The sequence below is a fragment of the Caretta caretta genome, chromosome 7 (assembly GCF_965140235.1).
Source record: "Caretta caretta isolate rCarCar2 chromosome 7, rCarCar1.hap1, whole genome shotgun sequence".
In the NCBI taxonomy this organism is placed as follows: domain Eukaryota; kingdom Metazoa; phylum Chordata; order Testudines; family Cheloniidae; genus Caretta; species Caretta caretta.
In genome coordinates, this window is record NC_134212.1 from 119379091 (window position 1) to 119404912 (window position 25822).

The following is a 25822-nucleotide window of genomic DNA, read 5'->3' on the forward strand; positions in this document are numbered from 1 at the left end:
GTACTCCTTTTCTTTTTACTTTTCTATAGTTGTCTGGCCTTGCCCCGTCACACTGGTCTTACTGTAAACAATGACATTGAGGGCTCCAACTTAGGAATGGCAGACATTTTAGGAAAAGAGTTCCGAAAAGTCAGCAGTCATAGGAATGAAAGCAATGAGTTTCATGAAAAAGGGGAGTAATTGAGGAAAACTGTGAACTATTAAGTGGCAGGAGAGAATATACACATGATGTGTTAAAAAAATTTAGTAGGCAGGAGCTAATTGCAGCCGCTAGAAAAAGTAAAAATACAGCTCCAGGTAGAGATGACATAAGTAACGAAATGCCCCAACATTCATCAGAAGAGAGTTTAAAGGTTCTATTTGGTTATATAATAATAGATGGTCGGGAGGTGCGGGGCGGGGGGGGGGAAGGGAGGGAGAGGACTGCAGCCAGTAGAATGGAAACAAGCATTGGTGTTACTATTTAGGAAACCAGGCAAGCTACATACAAGACCTGATGCTAATAGGCCTATTGCCCTCCTATCGTGTGTGGGGAAAATCACGAAATAAATGATAAATGTCAGACAGGTAGAATACTGGGAGAAAAATGATATTCTAACTGAGGTACAAAGTGGTTTCAGAAAAGGAAGATGCACAGTTGACCATATAATGAGACTAGAAACAGAGGTACAGAAAAGCATAAAAACTAAGAACGTCATGATAAGTCTTTCTGGACATGGAAAAAGTACAGTAACTCCTCACTTAACGTCCTCTCGCTTAATGTTGTTTCAATGTTACGTCCCTTCGCCAAGACAGAACATGCTTGTTTAAAATTGTGCAATGTTCCCCTGTAACGTCATTTGGCCACCTGCTTTGTCCACGGCTGGCAGCTGATTGCCGGAGGGTGGGGGGGAGGCTGCGTGCTGCATCTTCGCTCCTCTCCCCAGCCTCCTGAAAGCCGCAAGACAGCTGATTGCTGTGGGCAGGAGGCAGGGGGAGCAGGGGGAAGGCGTTGATCTGCAGGGTTCGCCGGTGGGCAGGAGACGCTGGGGGTATGTGTGTGTAGGAGAGCTGATAGCGGGACTGCCAGCCTGTTTAATAGCTGTATCAAATTGCTTGTTTAAAATGTATATAATGCCTTTTTTGTCTCGCAAAAAAAAATTCCCTGGACATGTTCAGACAGGAATAAGTATTTCCCTATTTTAAATGACTTTGCTATATGGACCAAGCATAAAGGACTTTAAGTAGCCATGGAAAAGACCAATGAGGCACTCTAGAGAATTTCCAAGTGGGCAAATTATTGGAGGTTTAAATTCTGACTTGCAAAAACTCAGGGAATGCTTTTAACTCGAAAGAAAATTAGGGGATTTATTTCGTTAGGGTGGAAAAATCAGATAGTTCAAAAGTTTATGTTCCTAGGAGTAGTGTTGGATAATAAATTAATTTGGGATGGTCCTATAGATCAGTGGTTCTCAAAGCCGGTCCGCTGCTTATTCAGGGAAAGCCCCTGGCGAGCCGGACTGGTTTGTTTACCTGCCGCGTCCGTGGGTTCGGCCAATCGCGGCTCCCACTGGCCACAGTTTGCCGTTCTAGGCCAACGGGGGCTGCGGGAAGGGCAGCCAGTACGTCCCTTGGCCTGCGCCGTTTCCCGCTAGCGGACCGGCTTTGACAATCACTGCTATAGATAATACCATACAAAAGTGTAAAGAGAGGATGAACGTGACAGAGTAGCTGGAAACAAAAGGGGTACAGATGAGACTGTATTGAAGATGGACAGAGCATTGATAAGACCAGTTTTAGACCATGGATGCCAAGCTTTTGGTTCAGCCTCAAAAACAGCTCTTAGAAATTTGGAACTGTTCCAGCCCCAAGCTCAGTGATTGGAATGTAGCACAATGAGGATTGGTCCATCAATGACTATTAGCCAGGATGGGCACATGGTAGCCTCGGTTTGCCAAAAGCTGGGAATGGGCAACAGAGGATGGATCACTTGACAATTACCGGTTCTGTTCATTCCCCCTGGGGCACCTGGCATTGGCCACTGTTAGAAGACAGGATACTGGGCTAGATGGACCATTGGTCTGACCCAGTATGGCCGTTCTTATGTTCTTATGATAACAATAACAGTCTGTGTGCTACAAATAGCCCCTGAAGAAGCACCTATAAATCTAACAATGAAACTATTAGATCTAACATTTTGGGAAAAGGTAAAAGGGAATCATGAAAACAGACATACACAACAGATTTATGAGGCTTGCTGGAAACTAAGTAGACAAATATATATGGATTGCCACAGACTTCCTCATAGTATTAGGGCCAAATATGGGCAAAGGAGATATGAAAAAACAAAAATTGAGAGAAATAAAAAATTTTAGTCACAGGAAATTATAGCTGGACAGGAATTCCTCCATTTGTGGATCTGGAATTGTATGAAAAAAAAAACAAGGGAAGAAAAACTATACATTGTGACCAGTGAAATTTCTGAATGTATGTATGAACAATGAGGCCAGCTTTGCCGAGGCTATACACATGGATCAAAAGATAACAGCATGAATAGAGTGGGAAAGTCTTCTGCATTCTAGTCTTGGGATCCAGAAATCTAAAAAGCTGTCAAATTATTTGACTATTCTGACAGCTGAACTAATGGGGATAATCTTGGCGCTAACTTAAGTAAGAGACATGCAACTGACTACAGCTGTAATTTTATCTGATTCCTTGTCAGGCATTATGACAAGCAGGACAGGGACTTTGGAAAGAGAAATGACATAATAAGTAAAATAATGTCCCTAGCTAGAGAAATAATGCAAGCATGTATCTGTGTAACAATAGCATGGATTCCTGTGCATATCGGAATATCTGGAAATGAAATGGCTAACAAAGCAGCAAAACAAGCTCTTGAAAAAATGAGGAGGTGGATATTAAGATACATTTATGTTGACAAGAACTTAAAAGTGTGGTCACGAAGGAGTGTGCCCAGGAATGGCAAAAACTGTGGACTAAGGAAACAAAAGGACAGACGTATTATGGGGTATGCTCAAAAATTGAAGATACTACCATACTCCACAGTCATGACAAAGCTAACGAGTCATTTTTAGCATCTTAGCAGGTCATTGTGCCTTAAATGATAAGCTAAACCTCTTTAAAAGACATAAAAATGGACTGTGTAATGTGTGCAAAACAAAACAAAACAAAAACTGTGATCAAGTTTTATGACATTGTGGGTAATTTTCTGTGGGGAAAAAAGAAAAGGAGGACTTGTGGCACCTTAGAGACTAACCAATTTATTTGAGCATAAGCGTTCGTGAGCTACAGCTCACTTCATTGGATGCAGCTGTAGCTCACGAAAGCTTATGCTCAAATAAATTGGTTAGTCTCTAAGGTGCCACAAGTCCTCCTTTTCTTTTTGCGAATACAGACTAACACAGCTGCTACTCTGAAACCTGTGGGGAAAAAGTTTCTTTATGAAAAACGGAGAGAGCTTGGAATCAAAGTTTCTTTCCCTAAGAGGACTAGTGAGAATGCCAGAAAAATGGAATAATGCAAGAAAAGGTCTTGTTTTCTTAAGGATATTCAACTGAGTGAAAGGATATGCTAAAAATGAATGAAGAAACTGGCGGTCCTAGTCTCATATGATTAGACTGCTGCACCAAAAAAAACAAAGACAAAGAGGGTTGCAGGAAGGAGGTCACTCTCTGGACAGATTGGGAGATGGCTCGGGACAGGAGCAGTTCTAGGGGCAGAGTAAACCCTGGGATCCTGCTCTGGACAACAGAGTCTGGCAAGACGCCGAGTGGAAGGAGTTGCCACTCGGAGTGGAACAAGCTTGGCCTGGTAAACCCAGACGTGGGCCAGGAACTAGAGAAGTGAGGTAGGAAGGAGACCAGGAAAAAACAGCAAGAGGATCTGAGATTAAGCAGACCAGAGTTGCTGGGCATACGGTCCCTGGGCTGAAAATTAGAGTAGTGGGCAGGCCCATGTTTCCCTGCCAGCCACTGTGAAAGCACTGGACCTGGACTTGGCCCGGAAGACTGCCTGACACGGCATGCAGACAGCTTGTCCAGTGGGACTTTGACGCCCCCGAATGCGAGGACAAAATAGTGACCTGCCCTGACAGCTGAGTCATGTAGAGAGAGCACCCAAAATCCCACAGAGAGAGAGAGAGAGAGGCCACAGTATGAGCAACTGGTGGAAAGGGGCTCCTGATAAGGTGAGAACTAATCCCCAGACTCAGCCAGAAAGAGGTCCCCCAAGGGTGAGTGTACCCCATTATACACCCACCCCTATTAAAAACAAGGGAGAAGAATATCCAATGTGAGGGTATCAAGTAGTCATATCCAGGAAGACCAGTAGTTCTCAACCCGTGGCCCATGGGCCGCTTGCAGTCCAATCAGCACCCAGCTGCAGTTCATGTGACATCCTCAGGGCCATACCAGTAGTATATATATTGTGTGGATGCGGCCCACATAACACAGAGAGAACCACCAACAAGGACACTGCATCAAGATTGGTGGTCATTAGTCAGGGTTATCACCCAAGCAGTGAGGGACCACATGTTGATTCTGATGTTCCTAAAGAAACAAATATATTTGAAGCTTTTTTTGTTTGTTTTTTAGCAATTTGTAAGCAGCAGAAACCAGAACTATAAAGAGGACAGTTGTCCTGCCAGACTCCTGCAGGAAAAAGTGAGTTAGAGAAATGCTAAGCAGAGAAATCATTAACTAATTAGAGAGCAGGAAGCTACTTAAATGACCACAGTGACAACTTGTTTGCTATCTCCGAGAAAAAAGAAAAGGAGGACTTGTGGCACCTTAGAGACTAACCAATTTATTTGAGCATAAGCTTTCGTGAGCTACAGCTCACTTCATCGGATGCATACTGTGGAAACTGCAGAAGACATTATATACACAGAGACCATGAAACAATACCTCCTCCCACCCCACTCTCTTGCTGGTAATAGCTTATCTAAAGTGATCACTCTCCTTACAATGTGTATGATAATCAAGTTGGGCCATTTCCAGCACAAATCCAGGTTTTCTCACCCTCCGCCCCCCCTCCCCCTCACAAACTCACTCTCCTGCTGGTAATATCCCATCCAAAGTGACCACTCTCTTTACAATGACAGGTTTCAGAGGAACAGCCGTGTTAGTCTGTATTCGCAAAAAGAAAAGGAGTACTTGTGGCACCTTAGTCTCTAAGGTGCCACAAGTACTCCTTTTCTCTTTACAATGTGTATGATAATCAAGGTGGGCCATTTCCAGCACAAATCCAGGTTTTCTCACCTCCCCCCCTTTTTTCCAAAAACCACACACACAAACGCACTCTCCTGCTGGTAATAGTTCATCCAAAGTGACCACTCTCCCTACAATGTGCATGATAATCAAGGTGGGCCATTTCCAGCACAAATCCAGGTTTTCTCACCCCACCCCCCCCAAACTCACTCTCCTGCTGGTAATAGCTCATCCAAACTCACCACTCTCCTTACAATGTGTATGATAATCAAGGTGGGCCATTTCCAGCACAAATCCAGGTTTTCTCACCCCCCCCCCCCCCACACACACACACAAGCTCACTCTCCTGCTGGTAATAGCTCATCCAAACTGACCACTCTCCTTACAATGTGTATGATAATCAAGGTGGGCCATTTCCAGCATAAATCCAAGTTTAACCAGAACGTCTGGGGAGGGGGGGTGTAGGAAAAAACAAGGGGAAATAGGCTACCTTGCATAATGACTTAGCCACTCCCAGTCTCTATTTAAGCCTAAATTAATAGTATCCAATTTGCAAATGAATTCCAATTCAGCAGTTTCTCGCTGGAGTCTGGATTTGAAGTTTTTTTGTTTTAAGATAGCGACCTTCATGTCTGTAATTGCGTGACCAGAGAGATTGAAGTGTTCTCCGACTTCTGGGTAACGGCTAGTAGCGTTCTGTTATTTTCTTTGTTAGGCCTGTCCTGTAGTAGGTGACTTCTGGGAACTCTTCTGGCTCAATCAATCTGTTTCTTCACTTCCGCAGGTGGGTATTGTAGAGCCAGAAGAGTTCCCAGAAGTCACCTACTACAGGACAGGCCTAACAAAGAAAATAACAGAACGCCACTAGCCGTCACCTTCAGCCCCCAACTAAAACCCCTCCAACGCATTATTAAGGATCTACAGCCTATCCTGAAGGATGACCCAATACTCTCACAAATCTTGGGAGACAGGCCAGTCCTTGCCTACAGACAGCCCCCCAACCTGAAGCAAATACTCACCAGCAACCACATACCACACAACAAAACCACTAACCCAGGAACCTATCCTTGCAACAAAGCCCGTTGCCAATTGTGCCCACATATCTATTCAGGGGACACCATCACAGGGCCTAATAACATCAGCCACACCATCAGAGGCTCGTTCACCTGCACATCCACCAATGTGATATATGCCATCATGTGCCAGCAATGCCCCTCTGCCATGTACATTGGTCAAACTGGACAGTCTTTACGTAAAAGAATAAATGGACACAAATCATAGAATCATAGAATCATAGAATATAAGGGTTGGAAGGGACCCCAGAAGGTCATCTAGTCCAACCCCCTGCTCGAAGCAGGACCAATTCCCAGTTAAATCAGATGTCAAGAATTATAACATTCATAAACCAGTTGGAGAACACTTCAATCTCTCTGGTCACGCAATTACAGACATGAAGGTCGCTATCTTAAAACAAAAAAAACTTCAAATCCAGACTCCAGCGAGAAACTGCTGAATTGGAATTCATTTGCAAATTGGATACTATTAATTTAGGCTTAAATAGAGACTGGGAGTGGCTAAGTCATTATGCAAGGTAGCCTATTTCCCCTTGTTTTTTCCTACACCCCCCCCCCCCAGACGTTCTGGTTAAACTTGGATTTGTGCTGGAAATGGCCCACCTTGATTATCATACACATTGTAAAGGGAGTGGTCAGTTTGGATGAGCTATTACCAGCAGGAGAGTGAGCTTGTGTGTGCGGGGGGGGGGGGGGGGGCGGAGGGTGAGAAAACCTGGATTTGTGCTGGAAATGGCCCACCTTGATTATCATGCACATTGTAGGGAGAGTGATCACTTTAGATAAGCTATTACCAGCAGGAGAGTGGGGTGGGAGGAGGTATTGTTTTATGGTCTCTGTGTATATAATGTCTTCTGCAGTTTCCACAGTATGCATCCGATGAAGTGAGCTGTAGCTCACGAAAGCTTATGCTCAAATAAATTGGTTAGTCTTCTAAGGTGCCACAAGTCCTCCTTTTCTTTTTGCGAATACAGACTAACGCGGCTGTTACTCTGAAACCTATCTCCGAGAAGTAGCTGTTCTCTGAAGGGAGGCAGGCAGATGTGTGCAGACATTCTAGGACAACTTACAGAGAAAGAACGCCGGAGAGGGAAAGGGGAAACAAGGCCACCATCGGTGGAAGAGGCCCATACCACAGTCACTCCAACAACAGAGCCATGTGGTTTCTTCCCCATTGCTCCTTTCCCTGTTGTGTAGAGAACAAATACAATTATTGGAGAGTAGGATGAGTTAAGAACCAATTTTCATAATTTCCCTCTGGCGGGCATGGAGTCTCAGTGGACCAAATTTGTGTAGGAGGTGTGTAAATCGTGTCCGTAAGCAGGACTTGAGTCTGAGGGAGTTGACTTTTATGCAACAGATACTTTGAAGGGCACCAATAAAAGGTACAATGATAACTTGAACTCTCTCTAGAGTCAAGACTAACCTCTGAATTTGGCCCAGTCCCAAGCTTCCCTGCTGCATTTCTATAAACACCAAGTGCAGAACCCTCCGTGTTGGGAGATAAAGAAACACACAGGCTGGTATCATGGTTCTGATCTTGTGTTCATTGAAGTCAATGGGAGTATCTCCGCTAACTTCATTGGGTATTGGACCTGGACTCACCTGTGTAGCAATGATAACCCAAAGCCATGTTTTTGCAAGCTCCCTCCAAGAAGTGTCATACAGCAACTGTTACCCCAGAAAATTCTATATACAGCACTCCGTAGCTTCCCAGGAGAGGCAAGAGGGTGATATGTATGCTTACACTGGTGGCTGGCATAGAGCGTTGGATTGAATTGTCCTTGCTATGTGCAGCTCCAACAATAACATTAACTATGTGACATTAACTGTGTGGCACAGAAAATTACAGCATTGTTTTACTGTTGTAGCTGCTTGTTTTCTTACCCCCCATCCCCTATGCATCAGAATTCTAGGGCATCATTGTCCAAGAGTGATTCCTAGTCCTCTGCTTTCCTTACGACTCTTGGATTTTATTCTCAACCGTGCCATGGACTCAATTTGATACAGGGCAACTGCCCTCTCTGTGCCTCTGTTTCTCCTATTTTAAAGCTATTAGCTAACTATGGGTGTGTCTCCAGGGTGGGGTAATATACTCTACCAGGGTGTGATTTCTGATGCGCACTAATTCGTCCCTATAGACCAGGGGTTGGCAACCTATGGCATGTGTGCCAAAGACAGCCCGCGAGCCTATTTTTAATGGCACGCTGCTGCCTGCCAGGTCTCAGCCGCCAGCCCCGCTCAGCCCGCTGCCGAACCAAGGCTGGGACCCTGGCAGGCAGCAGCGTGCTATTAAAACTCCTGCCTGCCCCGGCCCGGCCCGGCCTGGCCAGGCCCGGCCCGGCCTGGCCCGCTCTTCTCCGCCCCCTCCCAGGCAGGATGAAGAAGCTTGGTCCTTCCGGCTGCTGCTGCAGGGCAGGCGAGGTCCCCCTCCCCAGCCTCTTCCCCCAGTGTGCTGCATTCTGGCACCTCCTCTCCCTGCCGCCGATCAGCTGATGGCCCTTGTGAGGGAGGGGGAGAGGCGGAGCCACAGAGCGCTCGCTGCTCCGGGGAGGAGGCGGAGAAGAGGTGGGGATGGGGTCTTGGGGAAGGGGGAATCAGGGCATATATCCTCCAGCCCCCTGCCGTGAGCCGCTCTGAGCAGGGGCATGGGAGCACACCCATGACCCCAGCCCACACCCCCAGCCCCCTGCCCTGATCCCTGCAACCTCCCCCCACACACCCAGCCCTCTGCCCTGATCCCTGCACCCTCCTCGCACACACCCAGCCCTCTGCCCTGACGCCTGCTCCCCTCTCACACACACCCAGCCCTCTGCCCTGACCCCTGCACCCCTCACGACCCCAGCCCTGACTCCTGCATCCCCACACATACCCAGCCCCCTCACACCCCATGTCCTGACTCTTGCACCCCCCACATTCCCACCCCCACCCTAAGCACCAAACACCCTCTCACATTCCCACCTGCACCCCTTGCACCAAATGGGAGCTGCCCGGGTAAGCACTCCACACCCAAAGCTCCTGCCCCAACTCTGACCTCCCTCCCTTATTCTAGCTCCTGGCCAGACCCTGCACCTCAACCCCCAGCATGCTCCTTCACCCCCAGCCCTGTGCTCAGCACACTCCCACTCTCAGCTGAGTGCAGAGAGAGAGGAAGAGAATGGCCAGAACCAGGGAGAAGGTAGGTACCCGTTCTATGTGAGCAGGGCTGGGATCCCAGACCGGCAGCAGGCTGAGTGGGTCCAGCAGCCGGGACCCTGGCTGGCAGGACCCGGTGGACTGAACCCCAGACCAGCAGTGGGATGAGTGGCAGCGGGCTGAGCCACTCAGCCCACTGCCGATCTGGGGTCCCGGCCGCCAGCCCCGCTCAGCCCACTGCTGGTCTGGGGTCCTGGCCGCATCCCCGACTCAGCTTGCTGCCGGCCTAGGTGAACAGAACCCCAGGCTGGCAACGGGCTGAGCGGGCCGGCGGTGTAAGATCAGCATTTTAATTTAATTTTAAATGAAGCTTCTTAAACATTTTGAAAACCTTGTTTACTTTACATACGACAATAGTTTAGTTATATAATATATAGACTTATAGAGAGAGACCTTCTAAAAAACGTTAACATGTATGACCGGCACGTGAAACCTTAAATTAAAGTGAATCAATGAAGACTCGGCACATCACTTCTGAAAGGGTGCTGACCCGTGCTATAGACTCTCCTGGTGCACACTAAAGGTTCCTCATTGCACTTTAATATCGTGCACCAGCCGGATCTACACAGACCAATGAATGAGCAGCAGGCTTAGAGCACTTTAAAATCATGCCCCTGTAGATTGCATTACTTCACCATGTAGACAAGATCTATGTTCTTATCACTCAATTAGCTTGTTTGGAATAAAAAAAGAAGCAATTGTTCTGCTTAACCAGGAGCTGGGGATTGGTTCACATCCACCTCCCAGTCTGCAATCCGACTATAATTCTATTTCGCATGTCTTTAGTACTTCCCATCCAAGGATCCCACAGAGCCCTACACACGGTGATGAATTTAACACCACAACACCTGTGTAAGATGGGGACCTGTTACTACGGCATTGCACAGATGGGAAAAGTGAGCAGTCAAGAGGTTTCGTGCCTCGTCCAAAGTTCACATAGCAAGGCTGCTGCTGAGCCAGGAACAGGACCCCAGGTTCCCTGTCTTGTGCCTGAACCATAAGATCATCCATCTGTGATGTCAAACACGTGTAAATAATTAACAGCTGTGAGTAAGGTGAAAAAGGCACATTTAGTACAGTGCGTATAAATGATCTAGCAGCAGTCCATGGCAGCGCTTTACAAGTTGCATGCACGACATTCAACTTTCACATATAACATGCTTTCGAATGAAGTATGAATCAGTTAATACACAGTAACTTCTATGAATCTGATTCCCTCAGTAGGTTGTTTTTTTTCTCCAATGGTTAAATATTTGTGCCTTATTTCTAAAGCCATTGGTTCTTGTTATGCCCTTCTCCACTACTCAGCCCTTTTCTCAGGAGGTGCTGGGTAGCGGTCTTTCCTCTTCCCTGGCCTGCCCACAAGTGAGCTGCTCTGTTTCCTTTTACCTCGTTCTCCAAGATGTGCATCTCTCGCAGGTGTGGCGTGGCGGGGCTGGCTTAGCTCAGATCAGATTGTTGCCGGCACCCAGTGCCGAGAGGCTGAACAACAGCTTGAGTTGGTTCGTTACCCGGTGTGCTACACCCAATAATCACAATGGGGTGGAGAAGCAGAAAAGTTTATTTGCAGCTGCAAAAAGGTACAGGGAGAATAAAATCTCAAATCCTGCACACAGAGCAGGAAGTTACACAGGCTTTTATACATCCTTTTTCCCAGCATACTTATCCAATAGCAAGCTGCCCCAAGTATCCATATAGCCAGCCAATCCAGTTCCCAGCTAGTTCCCTGATTCTCTGTATCATTGGTTAAACTATACATAAAGCTGCTTTATTCAGCATTGTTCTTCCATATCTCCCCTGTTTGGCCTTGCTTAGTTTCAGGCAGTCTGACTCTGCAACATACTGTTGCAGATTCTCAGCATAACTGCTGTGTGTGCCTCCTGGCGGGGGGGCCAAGGACACTTGGGCCTAGTATGCAGAGCTGCTGCGAGTGCCTCCAGGCAGGAGGGGGGGCCAAGGACACCTGGGCCTAGTGTGAGGGGGCTTCATTGACACTCGTGGTCTTCCATCCCCTTGAGTTACCTAGTGGCCATGCCCCAGTGTCCCCAACAAGATACTTAACTCCTTGTTGCAAAGTGTGGAGTTTGTATACCCCACACAGGCTCATGTTCTCAAGTGATCCAAATGTCTCTGTATAAGTGACCTGTCCTCCTCATTATTTACCACTCTGCCAATCTATGTCATCTGCACATTTTGTAAGTAGGTGATTTTGTATTTTCTTCCAGATCATTGATTAAAAATGCTCAATGTCTGGAATAGTACCAAGCCATGGAGGACCCATTAGAAACTAGAGCTGAGCAGGAAACAGCTTCCCATCCCGTGAAAATTTTCAAGATATATTTTAAAAAATCCCCTCCCAAATCAGGATTAAAAAGTCAAAATCTCAAATTTTCATGAACCAATTTATCTGAAAGGATTTTTTGGATCAGGTAAATCAAAAATTTTGTTTTGATGATTTCTATACATTTCATTTCAATTTTGACTTTTCACATTTTTAAAACTTTTTTTAGCATAAATTAGCTAAAATGCCAAAATGAAAAGTAATTTTGAACCAAAACATCAAATGTTTTGTTTCAAAAATATTAAATCCCACATCAGCTTTTTCATTGTTTTCCCAGATTTGCGGCCTTCCAGCCTATAATTATCTGGGTCTCCTGCTTGCCCTTTTTGAATAATGGCACAACATTATCACTCTTGCAGTATTCTAGAATTTCTCTGGTATGCCAAGATTTATTAAAAATTAATGTCCGAAAGTCTGACATCTTCTCAGCCAACTCTTTTAGGATTTTCAGGTACAAATCATCCATGACAGCTGATTTTAAAAATATTTATCCTGCACAGATTCTGTTTAATATCTTCCTTAGTTACTCATGAACTGGAAAGTACCTCATTATTATCATATGATATAGGTACATCATACTACATCTTACCAAATATAAAAGAGAAATAGACACCTCTGTCTTTTCTCCATCGTTAACAATTTTACCAGATCCATCTAGAAATGGTCCTGTAACATTGTTAGTATTATTTAGTTCCTAAGATAGTTGGAAAAAAACCCCCTCTTTCTTACTGTCCTTAGCCCTGCCAGCCATAGATTATTTCCTGATTTATTTATTTTTGCTTCCTTTATCAATTTTCTACACTTCACAGCTTCTAATTTATATTCATTGCTACCATCTTCCCCTTATTATATATAGTTTGGGATTTTGAATTATTTTTAACTGCTACTGTCATTTCCCCCATTTAAAGCAGAATGGGCTTTTACCCAAAGTTGTCCTCCTCCTTGATTGTAGAATCATGGCTTTTTGGCCATCTAATACCTAATGAATCACTAACTCTGTTTTCTGGAGCTTTTCATGCTTGTGTCCTATACAAGCACTGACCAAGCCAACTCTGCTTAACTTGTGACAGTTGACAAAAATAGAGTGGGGGGTGGGGAAAGAGAATTTTGGCTAGTAATCATAGGACTGGAAGGGACCTCGAGAGATCATCTAATCCACTGCCCTGCACTCATGGCAGGACTAATTATCATCTAGACCAGTGGTTCTCAACCCACGGCCCACGTGTGGTCCAATTAGCATGCAGCTGCGGCCCAGCTCAGCTGTGTGCTAAAGGCAGCCTGAGTGCCCAGGTTCCTGGCTGCCCAGGGGAAGGCATCCAGGCTGCCCTGCTGCCTACTGCAGCGGGGTTGGGCTCCCAACTGGCCCTGTGGGATCAGGGGTCCGGGACAGCCGTGCGGTGGGGGACTGGGGCATGGGCAGCTGGCCCATCCCGCGTGGTGGGGGCCACGAGCTCTTGGGGCCTGGGCAGCTGTGTGGCAGGGGTCCTGGGGTCCAGGGCAGCCACCCACCCCCATGGGGTCAGTCTGGGGTGGGCAGCCAACTAGCCCTGCATGGCGGGGGTCTGGGTTCCAGGGTCGGGATCCGGGCTGCCACTGCCATGTCACCTGGACCCTACAGCCCAAGTCAATGTGTAATAAATTGAGAACCACTGATCTCGACAATCCCTGACAGGTGTTTGTCTAACCTGCTCTTAAATCTCCACTGACGGAGATTCCACAACCTCCCTAGGCAATTTATTCCAGTGCTTAACCCCCCTGACAGGAAGCTTTTCCTAATGTCCAACCTAAACCGCCCTTGCTGCAATTTAAGCCCATTGCTTCTTGCCCTATCCTCAGAGGTTAAGGAGAAAAAAAAGTCTCTCTCCTCCTTCTCCTTCTTGTAACAACCTTTTATGTACTTGAAAACTGTTATCGTGTCCCCTCTCAGTCTTCTCTTCTCCAGACTAAACAAACCCAATTTTTTCAGTCTTCCCTCATAGGTCATGGTTTCTAGACCTTTAATCATTTTTGTTGCTCTTCTCTGGACTTTCTCCAATTTGTCCATATCTTTCCTGAAATGTGGTGCCCAGAACTGGACACAAAACTCCAGTTGAGGCCTAATCAGCGCGGAGTAGAGCAGAAAAATTACTTCTTGTGTCTTGTTAACAACTCTCCCGCTAATACATCCCAGAAGGATGTTTTCTTTTTTTGCAACAGTGTTACACTCTTGACTCATATTCAGCTTGTGATCCACTATGACCCCCAGATCCTTTTCTGCAGCACTCATTACTACCCATCACACCAGCTTTCAGAAAGGTTTTAACCCTCGGAACAATACTGGTTTCCAGACTCAAAATGAAGTGGACAAACTAGAGAAATGGTCTGAAGTGAATAGGATGAAATGCAATAAGGACAAAAGGAAACTACTCCACTTAGGAAGGAACAATCAGTTGCACACGTACAAAATAGTGGAGGAGTTTCCTTTTGTCCTTATTGAATTTCATCCTATTCACTTCAGACCATTTCTCTAGTTTGTCCACTTCATTTTGAGTCTGGAAACCAGTATGGTTCCGAGGGTTAAAACCTTTCTGAAAGCTGGTGTGATGGGGTGTAGAAGCACCAACCTGGCAGTGACGGGACTAAGGAGAGCCGGGGAGCCCAGTTAGATCATTCTGTGGCACCTGAGGGGGAGACAGGTCGTTAAGAATTAGACCAAAAACCAGACCGGGTGGTTCCTATAATGGTAGCAGGGTTGGTGCTGTGAAAAGAGGCCACTATCACAGGGCCAGGCAGCTGTCTGGGGCTGGAGGAAATGAAGGCAGAGTCCCTGCAATGCCGCACCTGGTCAGTGCGTTCACTCCAGAACAGCTGACGTATCTCTTCCACCTCTGCACCATGCCAAGCTGGAAAAAAAATCATCCATCTCCTTTTTTTTTTTTTTTCAATTCCCTCTTTAGTTCAACCAATTATAAATTTACAAGGGGAAATGCCAACACATTAGCAGTGATGACTGTATGTCACTAATTGGATACCTAACTTTCAGAACAGCAGCTCCGTTTCTAAATCAAACTGATAATTAAGGCTGTTAGCCACTCATCTGTGTGATAGCTGGGAGGAGGAAGGGGTTTATGAGTTTATGCAGCAGTATCTTGGCAAATCCATCCCAGAGACATCTTTCTCACGGACAGGTCAATAAAGCACATGTGTAACTAATTATGGGCTCTTGATGAGCTTTCCACTCGGTACTTCGCACAGTCCTGACATGGCGTACACCAGCCAGGCTTTCAGTAGTCTCTGTTACATCCAGAAAGAGGCTGCTGAGATATCAGGAATATAGTCGCCAAAAACAAGGGGCCACATTCAACCAGGTGGTAATTCTATTGACTTCAATGGAGTTACGCACAGGGTGCTGGCTTCCTCCATGCCCAGGGGGTGCTCAACCCCTGCTTCACCCCAGGCCCCACCCCCACTCCACCCCTTCCCTCAAAGCCTCACCTCTGCCCCACGCCCACCCTGCTCCGCCCCTGGACCGCCTCTTCCCACCCACTTTCGCCCCCCCAGCACACCCCGTCCCCGCTCCTTCCCATCCCCCCAGCACCTCTTGCATGCTGCAGAACAGCTGATCGCAGCCGGCAGGAGGCCCTGGGAAGGCGGGGGAGGAGTTGAGGTCAGTGGGGCCGCCGGTGGGTGGGAGGCACTGGTGGGGAGGGGGAGGAGCTGGCTGCTGCTGGGTGCTAAGCACCCACTAATTTTTTTCCATGGGTGCTTCAGCAATGGCACCCATGGAGTCGGCCCCTTTGGCATTACGCCAGAGATGGAATTCTCTCACGATGAAGAGGAATTACATAGCTAGCGTGGACTGGTCATGAAGCACCAGCCCTGTGTCTTTAGGTTGCTTGTTTAAATCCAACTAGGATTAATAATGAAACAAAGTCTTTATCAGGAAATAAGTTTTGATAATTTTCCTCCAAATTCGGTTCACGGTGTGCCAGTGTCCACATCCTTGGCAGCGGTCTCAGCAGCACTGCGTTAAAGAGATGACTCCGAATACCCCACATATTTCTTGAGTATCCCTTGTGCGATTATTCATTGCAGGGAGGAATTTGCTCTCTGTTAGGATATCACTGTAGCATAAGGTTTTCAATCGATTGCATTCCACACTGAACACTTAAATTCACTGCTAAGCAGAAGACCAGTCAGAAGGTTACGGTTGAATTGTGAACATGAGCCAAAAATTGATGTCCCTATACTGAGACTGTCAATTCTATTGATGCCTGTTAACGCCATATAAATCTTAGTTAATGGGTTTTCTAATTCTTATTCCTTCCCCTCATGCTCCACTGTAAACTCAACCCACCATTAGCACTTTCCTCCATCAAGAGTAAAAAAGCCAATGGAGACATGTGAAGGGAATGGAGGGAAGCAAACCTGTAGTACAAGCAGCCCTATGATTCACATTATATAGCTTCACCAATTGGGTCCATGATGGGTTTGGATGGATAGTTTTTCATTAAGAATCAATAAACAGGTTCCCAAGTCAACACAAAGCACTGCTAGCAAAATTCCCACGTTCCCATTCATCATTGCTACAGCAGGACAAGAAACTCTATTTGTTTCCTCGGAGGCTGACAAATGTAATTTATGGGCTTTAAAGACCTAATCATCTTTTTGTCATACACAATTAAATACAAGTATTTGTTCTGAGGGGCGTGGGAGGAAGCATGAGTTTGGGTTTTTTGGTGCCGCCTACTTTGATGCAGTGTGTGCTTGTGAAAGTGGCTTCCATTTATTTTGGAGATTCTACTTGGCCGTGCAAGTGCACCAGTTCCCCAACACAGAAAACCCGGGGCCTTTGACTATTTCAATGTCTGATTTGAAATCTATCATTCTAGGGGTAGGGAGGGAGATAATCTGATTGGAAACTAACTCTCGATCTTTGAAGTTGCCTTCAATTGACCTTAACGGTGCCAATTAAAATTAACTGAATCGATAATCCTAACCTGCCTGTTTTTTTCCATTCTGTAAATTCCTCGTGTTATTTAATTGGGAAGCACTTTACCTTGATTTCTTTTTGATACCAAATCAGCTCTATTGAACAAAGCTGAAGTAACAAATGAGTGTGCTAATTTAAGGTGGCAGGATACTGGAGATTTCATTAGAGGCCAACAGATAGACTCAAGCAAAATCAAACACTCTTCTCCCCCACCTCATCTCCTTTTCTTATCTGTAGAAAATGAGTCTGGTTAAATCCCTCTTTAGTTTTGTGGAATTTAAAAGCAGGTGGCAATGGTACAACATGTCAGATGCAATAATAAAGAGGTGATATATATTTATAGAAACTATAATATTAGAATAGGGGAAAGGAGCATTAGCAGGAAGGATCACTGAATGATTACATTATACTCAGCCAAAAACTACCCCAGAGCTCTCCAGTAAGGAAATTGAACTCTCAGCCTAAGAATATTTTTGCTCTTTTACAAATCTTCGGATAGTTCTGGGCGGGTTTGGTTTAGGCTCATCCCTACCTAGTTTTTCTTTTTAAGGGAAATTTTTGAGAGATCAGTCCCTATTGCCATGCAGGCTTTTCTGTTTTATTTAAATGTTAAAAAGAGAATTTTAAAACAAAAATGTTTAAAATGTTAAAAATTAACAAATGTTAAAATGTTAAAAATGTTAAAAAGAGACGTTTAAAACAAATAAAAGGAAAAAGAAAAGGAGTACTTGTGACACCTTAGAGACTAACCAATTTATTTGAGCATAAGCTTTCGTGAGCTACAGCTCACTTCATCGGATGCGGTAGCTCACGAAAGCTTATGCTCAAATAAATTGGTTAGTCTCTAAGGTGCCACAAGTACTCCTTTTCTTTTTGCGAATACATACTAACACGGCTGTTACTCTGAAATAAAAGGAAGTTCTTCTTCACTTAGCGCACAGTCAACCTGTGGAACTCCTTGCCTGAGGAGGTTGTGAAGGCTAGGACTATAACAGGGTTTAAAAGAGAACTAAATAAATTCATGGAGGTTAAGTCCATTAATGGCTATTAGCCAGGATGGGTAAGGAATGGTGTCCCTAGCCTCTGTTTGTCAGAGAGTGGAGATGGATGGCAGGAGAGAGATCACTTGATCATTACCTGTTAGGTTCACTCCCTCTGGGGCACCTGGCATTGGCCACTGTCGGTAGACAGGATACTGGGCTGGATGGACCTTTGGTCTGACCCAGTATGGCCATTCTTATGTTATGTTCTTATGTTACGTTCTTATGTTTAAGTCAAGGCGAGCTATTAATTCTTCAAGTCCCTGGAAAATAAGATATTTATGTTACGAAAGGGCTGGCTCAAGATCAGAGAAGGTTTGGAATGCAGAATTAAGGCTGAAATTGGGCTTTAAACGGATCCAGTTGCAATCACTCACTTGGCTTTCTTCAGAGTGGGTGATGTTAGAGCACAGAAGATGCCATCTAAGTCCAGTATGGTGAATGTGACAGAATAAACAATCACATGGCAGGAGGAAAAAGTCCAAGCAGCTGACTTCAATTAACCTATCCTCTCAGAGGCTGCTGGGTAGGAGAGGTCTGGCATATAAATACAAGCCACATCCCACTAATTCCAGAGAGAAGAGGAGAAGTGGTAACACCCAAGAAGATTGGAAGGCTGAAGGAAGGCTGAGGTAAAAAAAACAGCTCCAGAAAGGGGCATGAGATGAGGCAATTACCTTGTCAGGGATGGTGGGAAGGGAAGATATGGAATTTGGAGAAAGTTGGACACCAACTGCGGCTGCCTCCCTAGGAAAGTTGGGACTTGTCTGGGAGGTAAGAAGACTTATGGGGAAATGGGCCTGAAGAGTTTGGGTGCAGATGATGATAAACAGTATGGATACACCCCTTTATAAGTATTCTTACATTCTCTCTGGAGTCCTTTCTTCTCCCCTTTCTGCGGTAGTTAGGTCATCCTGGCCCACCAGGCAATGGGTTGGTGACATTTGGGACTTACCCACAGGGCCAATTCACCTTTGTGATCATATGCTGGACTCCCTGTAGCTGGTCAGAATCCATCATTCACAGTGAATTAAGGAAAGAGCCTGCAGATAATCTGCTTCAGACTGTATCTTTAAAAGCTAAAGAGGGTCAAACTGGGTCGGTACATTGAAAGGAAAATCCAGTTACTGCTGGGAGTAGTGTTGTTCTTACAATATGTAGCCCTTTCCCCTTTAGTTCAGTATTGAACCACTGCTGGAGGTTTTCTTTCAGATGAGATGTAAAATGGAAGGCCAGAAAACTTTAAAGTCAACGGTGTTGCATCAGTGTAAGTCGGAAGAATATCAGGCCAATTCTTTTTTTCCAAGGGGATGTAGCAGACGTTGCCCCAGTGAGTGTAAACGTTGTTGTCTTCAAGATACATACATCATTCTTCCAGAGCAATATGAGGCACTCAAGGATAAAACGGGTTGAACAGGTTCTATCACTTTTCCTTTTTTTTAATAGAAAATGGCTGTTTGTCTAAAGGGAAAGTTCTGAATCACTGAAAATCTAAAAACCCAAACACTTTTTCCAGTTTCAAAAATTGAAAACTGAAAAAAAAATTCTGGTTTGGGTCGCCAATTATATATCTATACATATACATAAAATGAAAACTTTCAATGACAAAATATTCCTTTTCATTTAATTATTTTTTCTGGGGAAAAAGAAACAAGCAGCTCTACTCATGGACTTTGCTTTGAAGAGTTAGTTAATACGTTAGCCAGAATAGAAGTCTGCTCAAGGATATCACTGAATATTGTAAAAAGAAAAGGAGGACTTTTGGCACCTTAGAGACTAACACATTTATTTGAGTATAAGCTTTCGTAAGCTACAGCTCACTTCATCGGATGCATGCCATGGAAAATATAGTGAGGAGATTTATATACACAGAGAACATGAAACAATGGGTGTTCCATACAAGCAGGAAGGAGAGTGATCAGGTAAGGTGAGCTACTACCAGCAGGAGAGCAGGGGTGGGGGAGGACCTTTTGTAGTGATAATCAAGGTGGGCCATTTCCAGCAGTTGACAAGAACGTCTGAGGAACAGCGGGGGTGGCAGGGGGGGAGAATAAATCTTATGCTAAATTAATTTGTTAGTCTCTAAGGTGCCACAAGTCCTCCTTTTCTTTTTGCGGATACAGACTAACACGGCTGCTACTCTGAAACTGAATATTGGGGAAGTTCCGTGACCTCTGAATATTACTTTTGCTGCTTATACAGTAAAACCTGAGTCCCGAACACCTCGGGGCTGGAGGTTGTTCGTAACTCTGAACAAAACGCTATGGTAGTTCTTTCAAAAGTTTGCAACTGAACATTGATTTAATACAGCTTTGAAACTTTACTGTGCAGAAGAAAAATGCTTCTTTTAACCATCTTCATTTAAATGAAACAAGTCCAGAAAAAGTTTCCTTACTTTGTGAAATCTTTTTTTTAAAACTTTCCCTTTATTTTTTACTAGTTTGTGTATAACACAGTACTGTACTGTATTTGCTTTCTTGCTTTCTTTTTTATTTTGTCTCTGCTACTGCCTGATTGCATACTTCCTTTAGGGAGCCAGGCTCCCCTCCAAACCAGAGGGTAAAGAGCCACCCTCTGGCCCTGAGTGGGCAGGGCCAGGCCAAGCTTCTGCCAATCCCGGGAAGGGGAAGGGTGGGACGGGAAGTACAAAGGGCGGGGCCCTCTGCCCAGTGAGGAGAGCACCAGGGAGGGAGACAGACACAGGTTGCTGGCTGCTCCCTCGCGATCCTGATGCTGACCCAGGCGAAGCCCTGGGCAAGGAGGAGCCTGACCGGGAGGAAGGCCTGTGGCAACCAGGGCTGCCGGCCGCTGAATACCCAGAGGACCTGGAGGGGCCTGACTGCAGCCCGGCCCAGCGTGAGTCCAATACCGAGGGGGGGTGGGGGTGGCCCGTAGCGGAATACCCGGAGGATCCGGAGCTGCCCGCAGCGGAATACCCGGAGGAGATGGAGGATCCGGAGCTGCCCGCAGCGGAATACCCGGAGGAGATGGAGGATCCGGAGCTGCCCGCAGTGGAATACCTGGAGGAGATGGAGGATCCGGAGCTGCCCGCAGCGGAATACCCGGAGGAGATGGAGGATCCGGAGCTGCCCGCAGCGGAATACCCGGAGGAGATGGAGGATCCGGAGCTGCCCGCAGTGGAATACCCGGAGGAGATGGAGGATCCGGAGCTGCCCGCAGCGGAATACCCGGAGGAGATGGAGGGACCCTAGCGGCCCTCCTGAGAGAGACCGGGTAGGAAGTAACCCAGGGGCCCAACTGCACCGTGGGGTGGGTGTGTTTGGTCAGCGGGTGCGGATTGCCCCGCTGACCCAGCAGCGGGACCTTCGCCTCCCACCACTGTCAGGGCCCTGGGCTGGAACGCAGGGGAGTTGGGTGGGCCTGCGTTCCCCTACCCCGGCGCTCCCCTGCCCGAGGGGTGCGCTGCGTGACTCTGGCCGGCACCCCTTCCCGCTAATTCCCCAATGCCCGGGAGGTGGGGCTGAGGCCTGCCATGGAGACCATTGCTCTCCATTGCCCCTAGGGGCTCGGAGGACCGACCGATGCCTGTCACACTTCCAATTCCAAGGTGTGTGGTTGTGACCGGTCAGTTTGTAACTCTGGTGTTCGTAACAGTGAGATTCTATGGTGCTGTGATTTGTTAGTTTTCCTTCTTTTTTGCATCCATTCTAGTTAATGGGGACTATAGCAAAACTTATTGAAAATGTTAATCATTATCTTTACTTTTCCTTTATAAATATATCTCCTCTCTCTACTAATTAAAATGTGTAAAATTACTCTCTGAGCTGAGAGAAAAACCTCCCACAGACCAGCTCAGTACCATGGGAAATACCAGAAAATAGCCTACAATTACAGGCAAATCAAATACATAAGTGATCATGAAGAATTAACCCCATTCCCACATCTACCTCTGAACGGCCTTAATTGCGGACAGTATAAGATCATAAAATGAAGCATCCCTAACAGTCCTGATTCAATAAAGCCTAACCATAAGCACATGGTTAAGTCCCTTCAGGGAATCTTAAGAAACCAGTAGCTTCTTTTTCACCTCTAAAAAGTTACAAGAAATATGGCCACTGTATCCATGAATATATAGTCCCTTTATTAATTCATAGGATTGTTTTGAATGCTGAATAGTAAAATGTGTTTCTACAACGATTTCAGGTAAAAACGTGTTCACTTTATTTAACTGATCTGCTTTTTGGTGCATATGCAATGGAGCTGGTTGAATTCTTCATTGTGAGTAAGAGTTATTGTGATTTTAGCTCTTTTTTCTGCTTGTGGAGTGTTCAAAACCCAATCCAGCTTTCTGAGAATTTATTGATTATTCCCCATTACTTGCCAAAGAGTTTGGATGAACAGGTTTCAGCCTCTAGGTTCTGAACTGTACACTCCAGCCATTTGATGTTCAATATTGATTGCCCATGATGGGTTACCTGAATCTTAAACTTTCCGTTCCATGACTGGATAACTTTCAGAGTGAACAAACACTTTCTCAAATGATTTGTGACTTTGATTGAATACTGGTGTGTAAGCAGTTGCATACTGGTGTGTGAGCATTTGCATAACCCCTGGGAAACAAAAAGCCTTAACATTTTTATTTTTGAAAATATTCATACGTGAGGGTTTTGTTTAATATTCACAAAAAGAAAAGGAGTACTTGTGGCACCTTAGAGACTAACCAATTTATTTGAGCATGAGCTTTCGTGAGCTACAGCTCTGATGAAGTGAGCTGTAGCTCACGAAAGCTCATGCTCAAATAAATTGGTTAGTCTCTAAGGTGCCACAAGTACTCCTTTTCTTTTTGCGAATACAGACTAACACGGCTGTTCCTCTGAAACCTGTTTAATATTCAGTGAGGTCTAGTATTCAGATTCTCATCTACCTATTTCAGTGGAAAAAAAGCCATATATATTACTTCTGATAGACCTGCTATGGGAGAGTGAGTTGAATTCTATTTTGGCTCACACATTGTTGGATGAATTGTTAACTAAGCACCCACTGCTGGATCTCACATGACCCTCTCTTGAAGAAAACAGTTTCACAAGTGGAATTCGCAAAAAGAAAAGGAGTACTTGTGGCACCTTAGAGACTAACCAATTTATTTGAGCATAAGCTTTCGTGAGCTACAGCTCACTTCATCAGATGAAGCTTACGAAAGCTTATGCTCAAATAAATTGGTTAGTCTCTAAGGTGCCACAAGTCGTCCTGTTCTTTTTGCGGATACAGACTAACATGGCTGCTACTCTGAAACAAGTGGAATTGATAGCAAAATCTGAAGATGGAAGATTGCACAGCTGTAATTTAGTGGAATTCCCCTGGGCAATCTCTTTCTTCCCAATGGTGTGAAGCATAAGACCCCAGTTCAGCTTTCCAATCCTTGGTGCAGTTTTCAGGGTTAGTAGTTTGGAAAAAAAAAACCTTTGTTGTAAATGGAGCAAGTTTGATTCGGAAGCTATTGAGAGTCCATAGATATAGAATCCCATCGTGGTATTTTTTCAGATTAGAACCACACTTAAATGAACTCAGTGCTAGGCAAACCAATCCACTGCTCATTAGAATTCTACTGCTGGATTTTCCTCCCAGAAAAGACGGAGCTGTTTGCCCCTCTATCTGAAAAATAGCTGCAGCTTTCTTCAGGCCCCTTCACAACCCCATTGCCCTCCCCGGGTTCCCTTAGCGTGATAATGCCCAGCCACCTGTTAGCATGAAATTTAACGTCGGGTGGCAAACTTTTATTTCTTTAATTCAGTTTTGAAAGCTCCAAACTTTCCGAATCTGGTGGCAGATGCAGATTATCAAGTGTATGTCTATTTGGCCTGCTGTTCCCCAGTGAGCGGCCTGTATAACACGCTGATTATACATATGCAGCTAATTTGGTCCACAGTTAGGATAAGGTCATTGGTTTCACCGCCAAGCATAGTTAAAGAGCAGCCTCGGAATTAATATAGTAGGAGGAATTTCCCCACAGTTACACACATTGTTCCTGCCAGCCAACCTGCTGAGGCAGACTGAATATTTCTTCAGCAGTAGACTGCCTTCTAAAATGAAGGAAGCTGCATGGGGAAAAGAATAACACCCTTACGGACAGGAAAGGATGGTTGTTACTGAATGTAAAACCTGCGTCACTGCTTTGTTTGCTTTCCATGAAGTGCAGAAGGCCTCTGGCTCTGTTTTAATGGTCCTTCTGCTGGAAGGAAAACAGCAAACTTTCTGCACATTGTGTAAATCAGCTCGTAGTTTATCAAGGCTCCTGGTCTCTGTGCTAAGTTTACTTAGAGGTAATGTTGGGTGAGGTCCTTGTATCAGGAGCCAACTATTGGAACCTCTTTCTAGCCTTTTTGTAGCTGTCTTCTGTAAACTGTGTGTGCATTAGTAAGGCAAGCAGCTTAGTAATTAAGGCATTAAAATATAAGAACAGCAGTAGCAACCACACCAGCCAGGACAAAATGTCCAGACTTGTCGGGCCTTTGTAGTAGGGGGACAATAAGCTGACCATCAGTCAGGGGTGAGAAGCCAAGAGGGACCACCAGATCATCTAGTTTGACCTCCTGTGTATCAGAGGCCACCAATACCCCCTCAGCATCCACACACTAAACCCAACAACAGACATTAGACCAAACTATCACAGCCCACAGGAGACTAGAGTATTATGTACCACAGGCAGAGACTAGGACAGCCCGAGGAGCACCAGTGGCCAAGGCCCCGCAATAGCAGGGAAATGATTAAATGAGATATAGGCAGATAATTCTGGCAAATGACCATCACCCACACACTGCAGAGGAAGGTGGACACCCCTCAAAGTCACTGCCAATCTGACCAGACTGCACCACTAGCCTGTTGCACGGCCTTGAGCAAAGTTACTTCTTAGTTCTGCAAAAAGAAAAGGAGTACTTGTGGCACCTTAGAGACTAACAAATTTATCTGAGCATAAGCTTTCATGAGCTACAGCTCACTTCATCGGATGCTTATGTTCAAATAAATTTGTTAGTCTCTAAGGTGCCACAAGTACTCCTTCTCTTTTTGCGAATAGAGACTAACACGGCTGCTACTCTGAAACCTTTCTTTGTTCTGGAATATGGCGATTAACTGGCCCATCTCACAGAGTGGTTCTGAGAATTAATTAAGCAATGCTTGTAAAGTGCTTGGAGATCCTTGGGTGGAAGAAACTGTAGAAATGCAAAGATTATAATATACATTTCTTTGTTTTAGGGGACTCCAATAATCCACTCTATATTGGGTCTCCACTAACCTGCCTCACTATTTTAGCCAATGGCGTCACACTGCTTAGTCTGGGGATATTATGAAGCTGACTCAGGTAGATGTCTCTAGTAGTCATGTTTCAGAGTAGCAGCCGTGTTAGTCTGTCTTTGCAAAAAGAAAAGGAGTACTTGTGGCACCTTAGAGACTAACCAATTTATTTGAGCATGAGCTTTCGTGAGCTACAGCTCACTTCGTCGGATGCATAAAAGTGGAAAATGCAGTGAGGATGTTTTTATACACACAGACCATAAAAAAAATGGGTGTTTATCACTTCAAAAGGTTTTCTTTCCCCCCACCCCACTCTCCTGCTGGTAATAGCTTATCTAAAGTGATCATTGTACACATACACATTGTAAGGAGAGTGATCACTTTAGATAAGTTATTACCAGCAGGAGAGTGGGGTGCGGGGAAAGAAAACCTTTTGAAGTGATAAACACCCATTTTTTTATGGTCTGTGTGTATAAAAACATCCTCACTGCATTTTCCACTTTTATGCATCCGACGAAGTGAGCTGTAGCTCACGAAAGCTTATGCTCAAATAAATTGGTTAGTCTCTAAGGTGCCACAAGTCCTCCTTCTCTAGTAGTCAAGGAAGGAGACCCACAGTTTGCGCTGTGTGTTACCCTTTGAATTCTGACCAGTTTGGTATATTTGTGTCTTTTTCCATTTCTATAGCAGCAGTAATAATTTGTGCTGCAGTTGGGCGGTAAAGTGAGGTGAGCACTGGAACA

The 25822-nt window shown here is 45.3% G+C and overlaps 1 protein-coding gene across 1 annotated transcript in view; it reads left to right on the forward strand.

The window, feature by feature from the left end:
• The first annotated feature begins 20193 nt into the window (after positions 1 to 20193).
• PEG3 (paternally expressed 3) overlaps positions 20194 to 25822 on the forward strand; it is a 223895-nt gene continuing 218266 nt past the window's right edge. The window contains exons 1-2 of the mRNA XM_075130143.1: positions 20194 to 20226; positions 20453 to 21062. Coding sequence (XP_074986244.1) covers positions 20194 to 20226; positions 20453 to 21040 — 621 coding nt within the window. The 3' untranslated portion in view covers positions 21041 to 21062. The remainder of the gene's footprint in view (positions 20227 to 20452; positions 21063 to 25822) is intronic.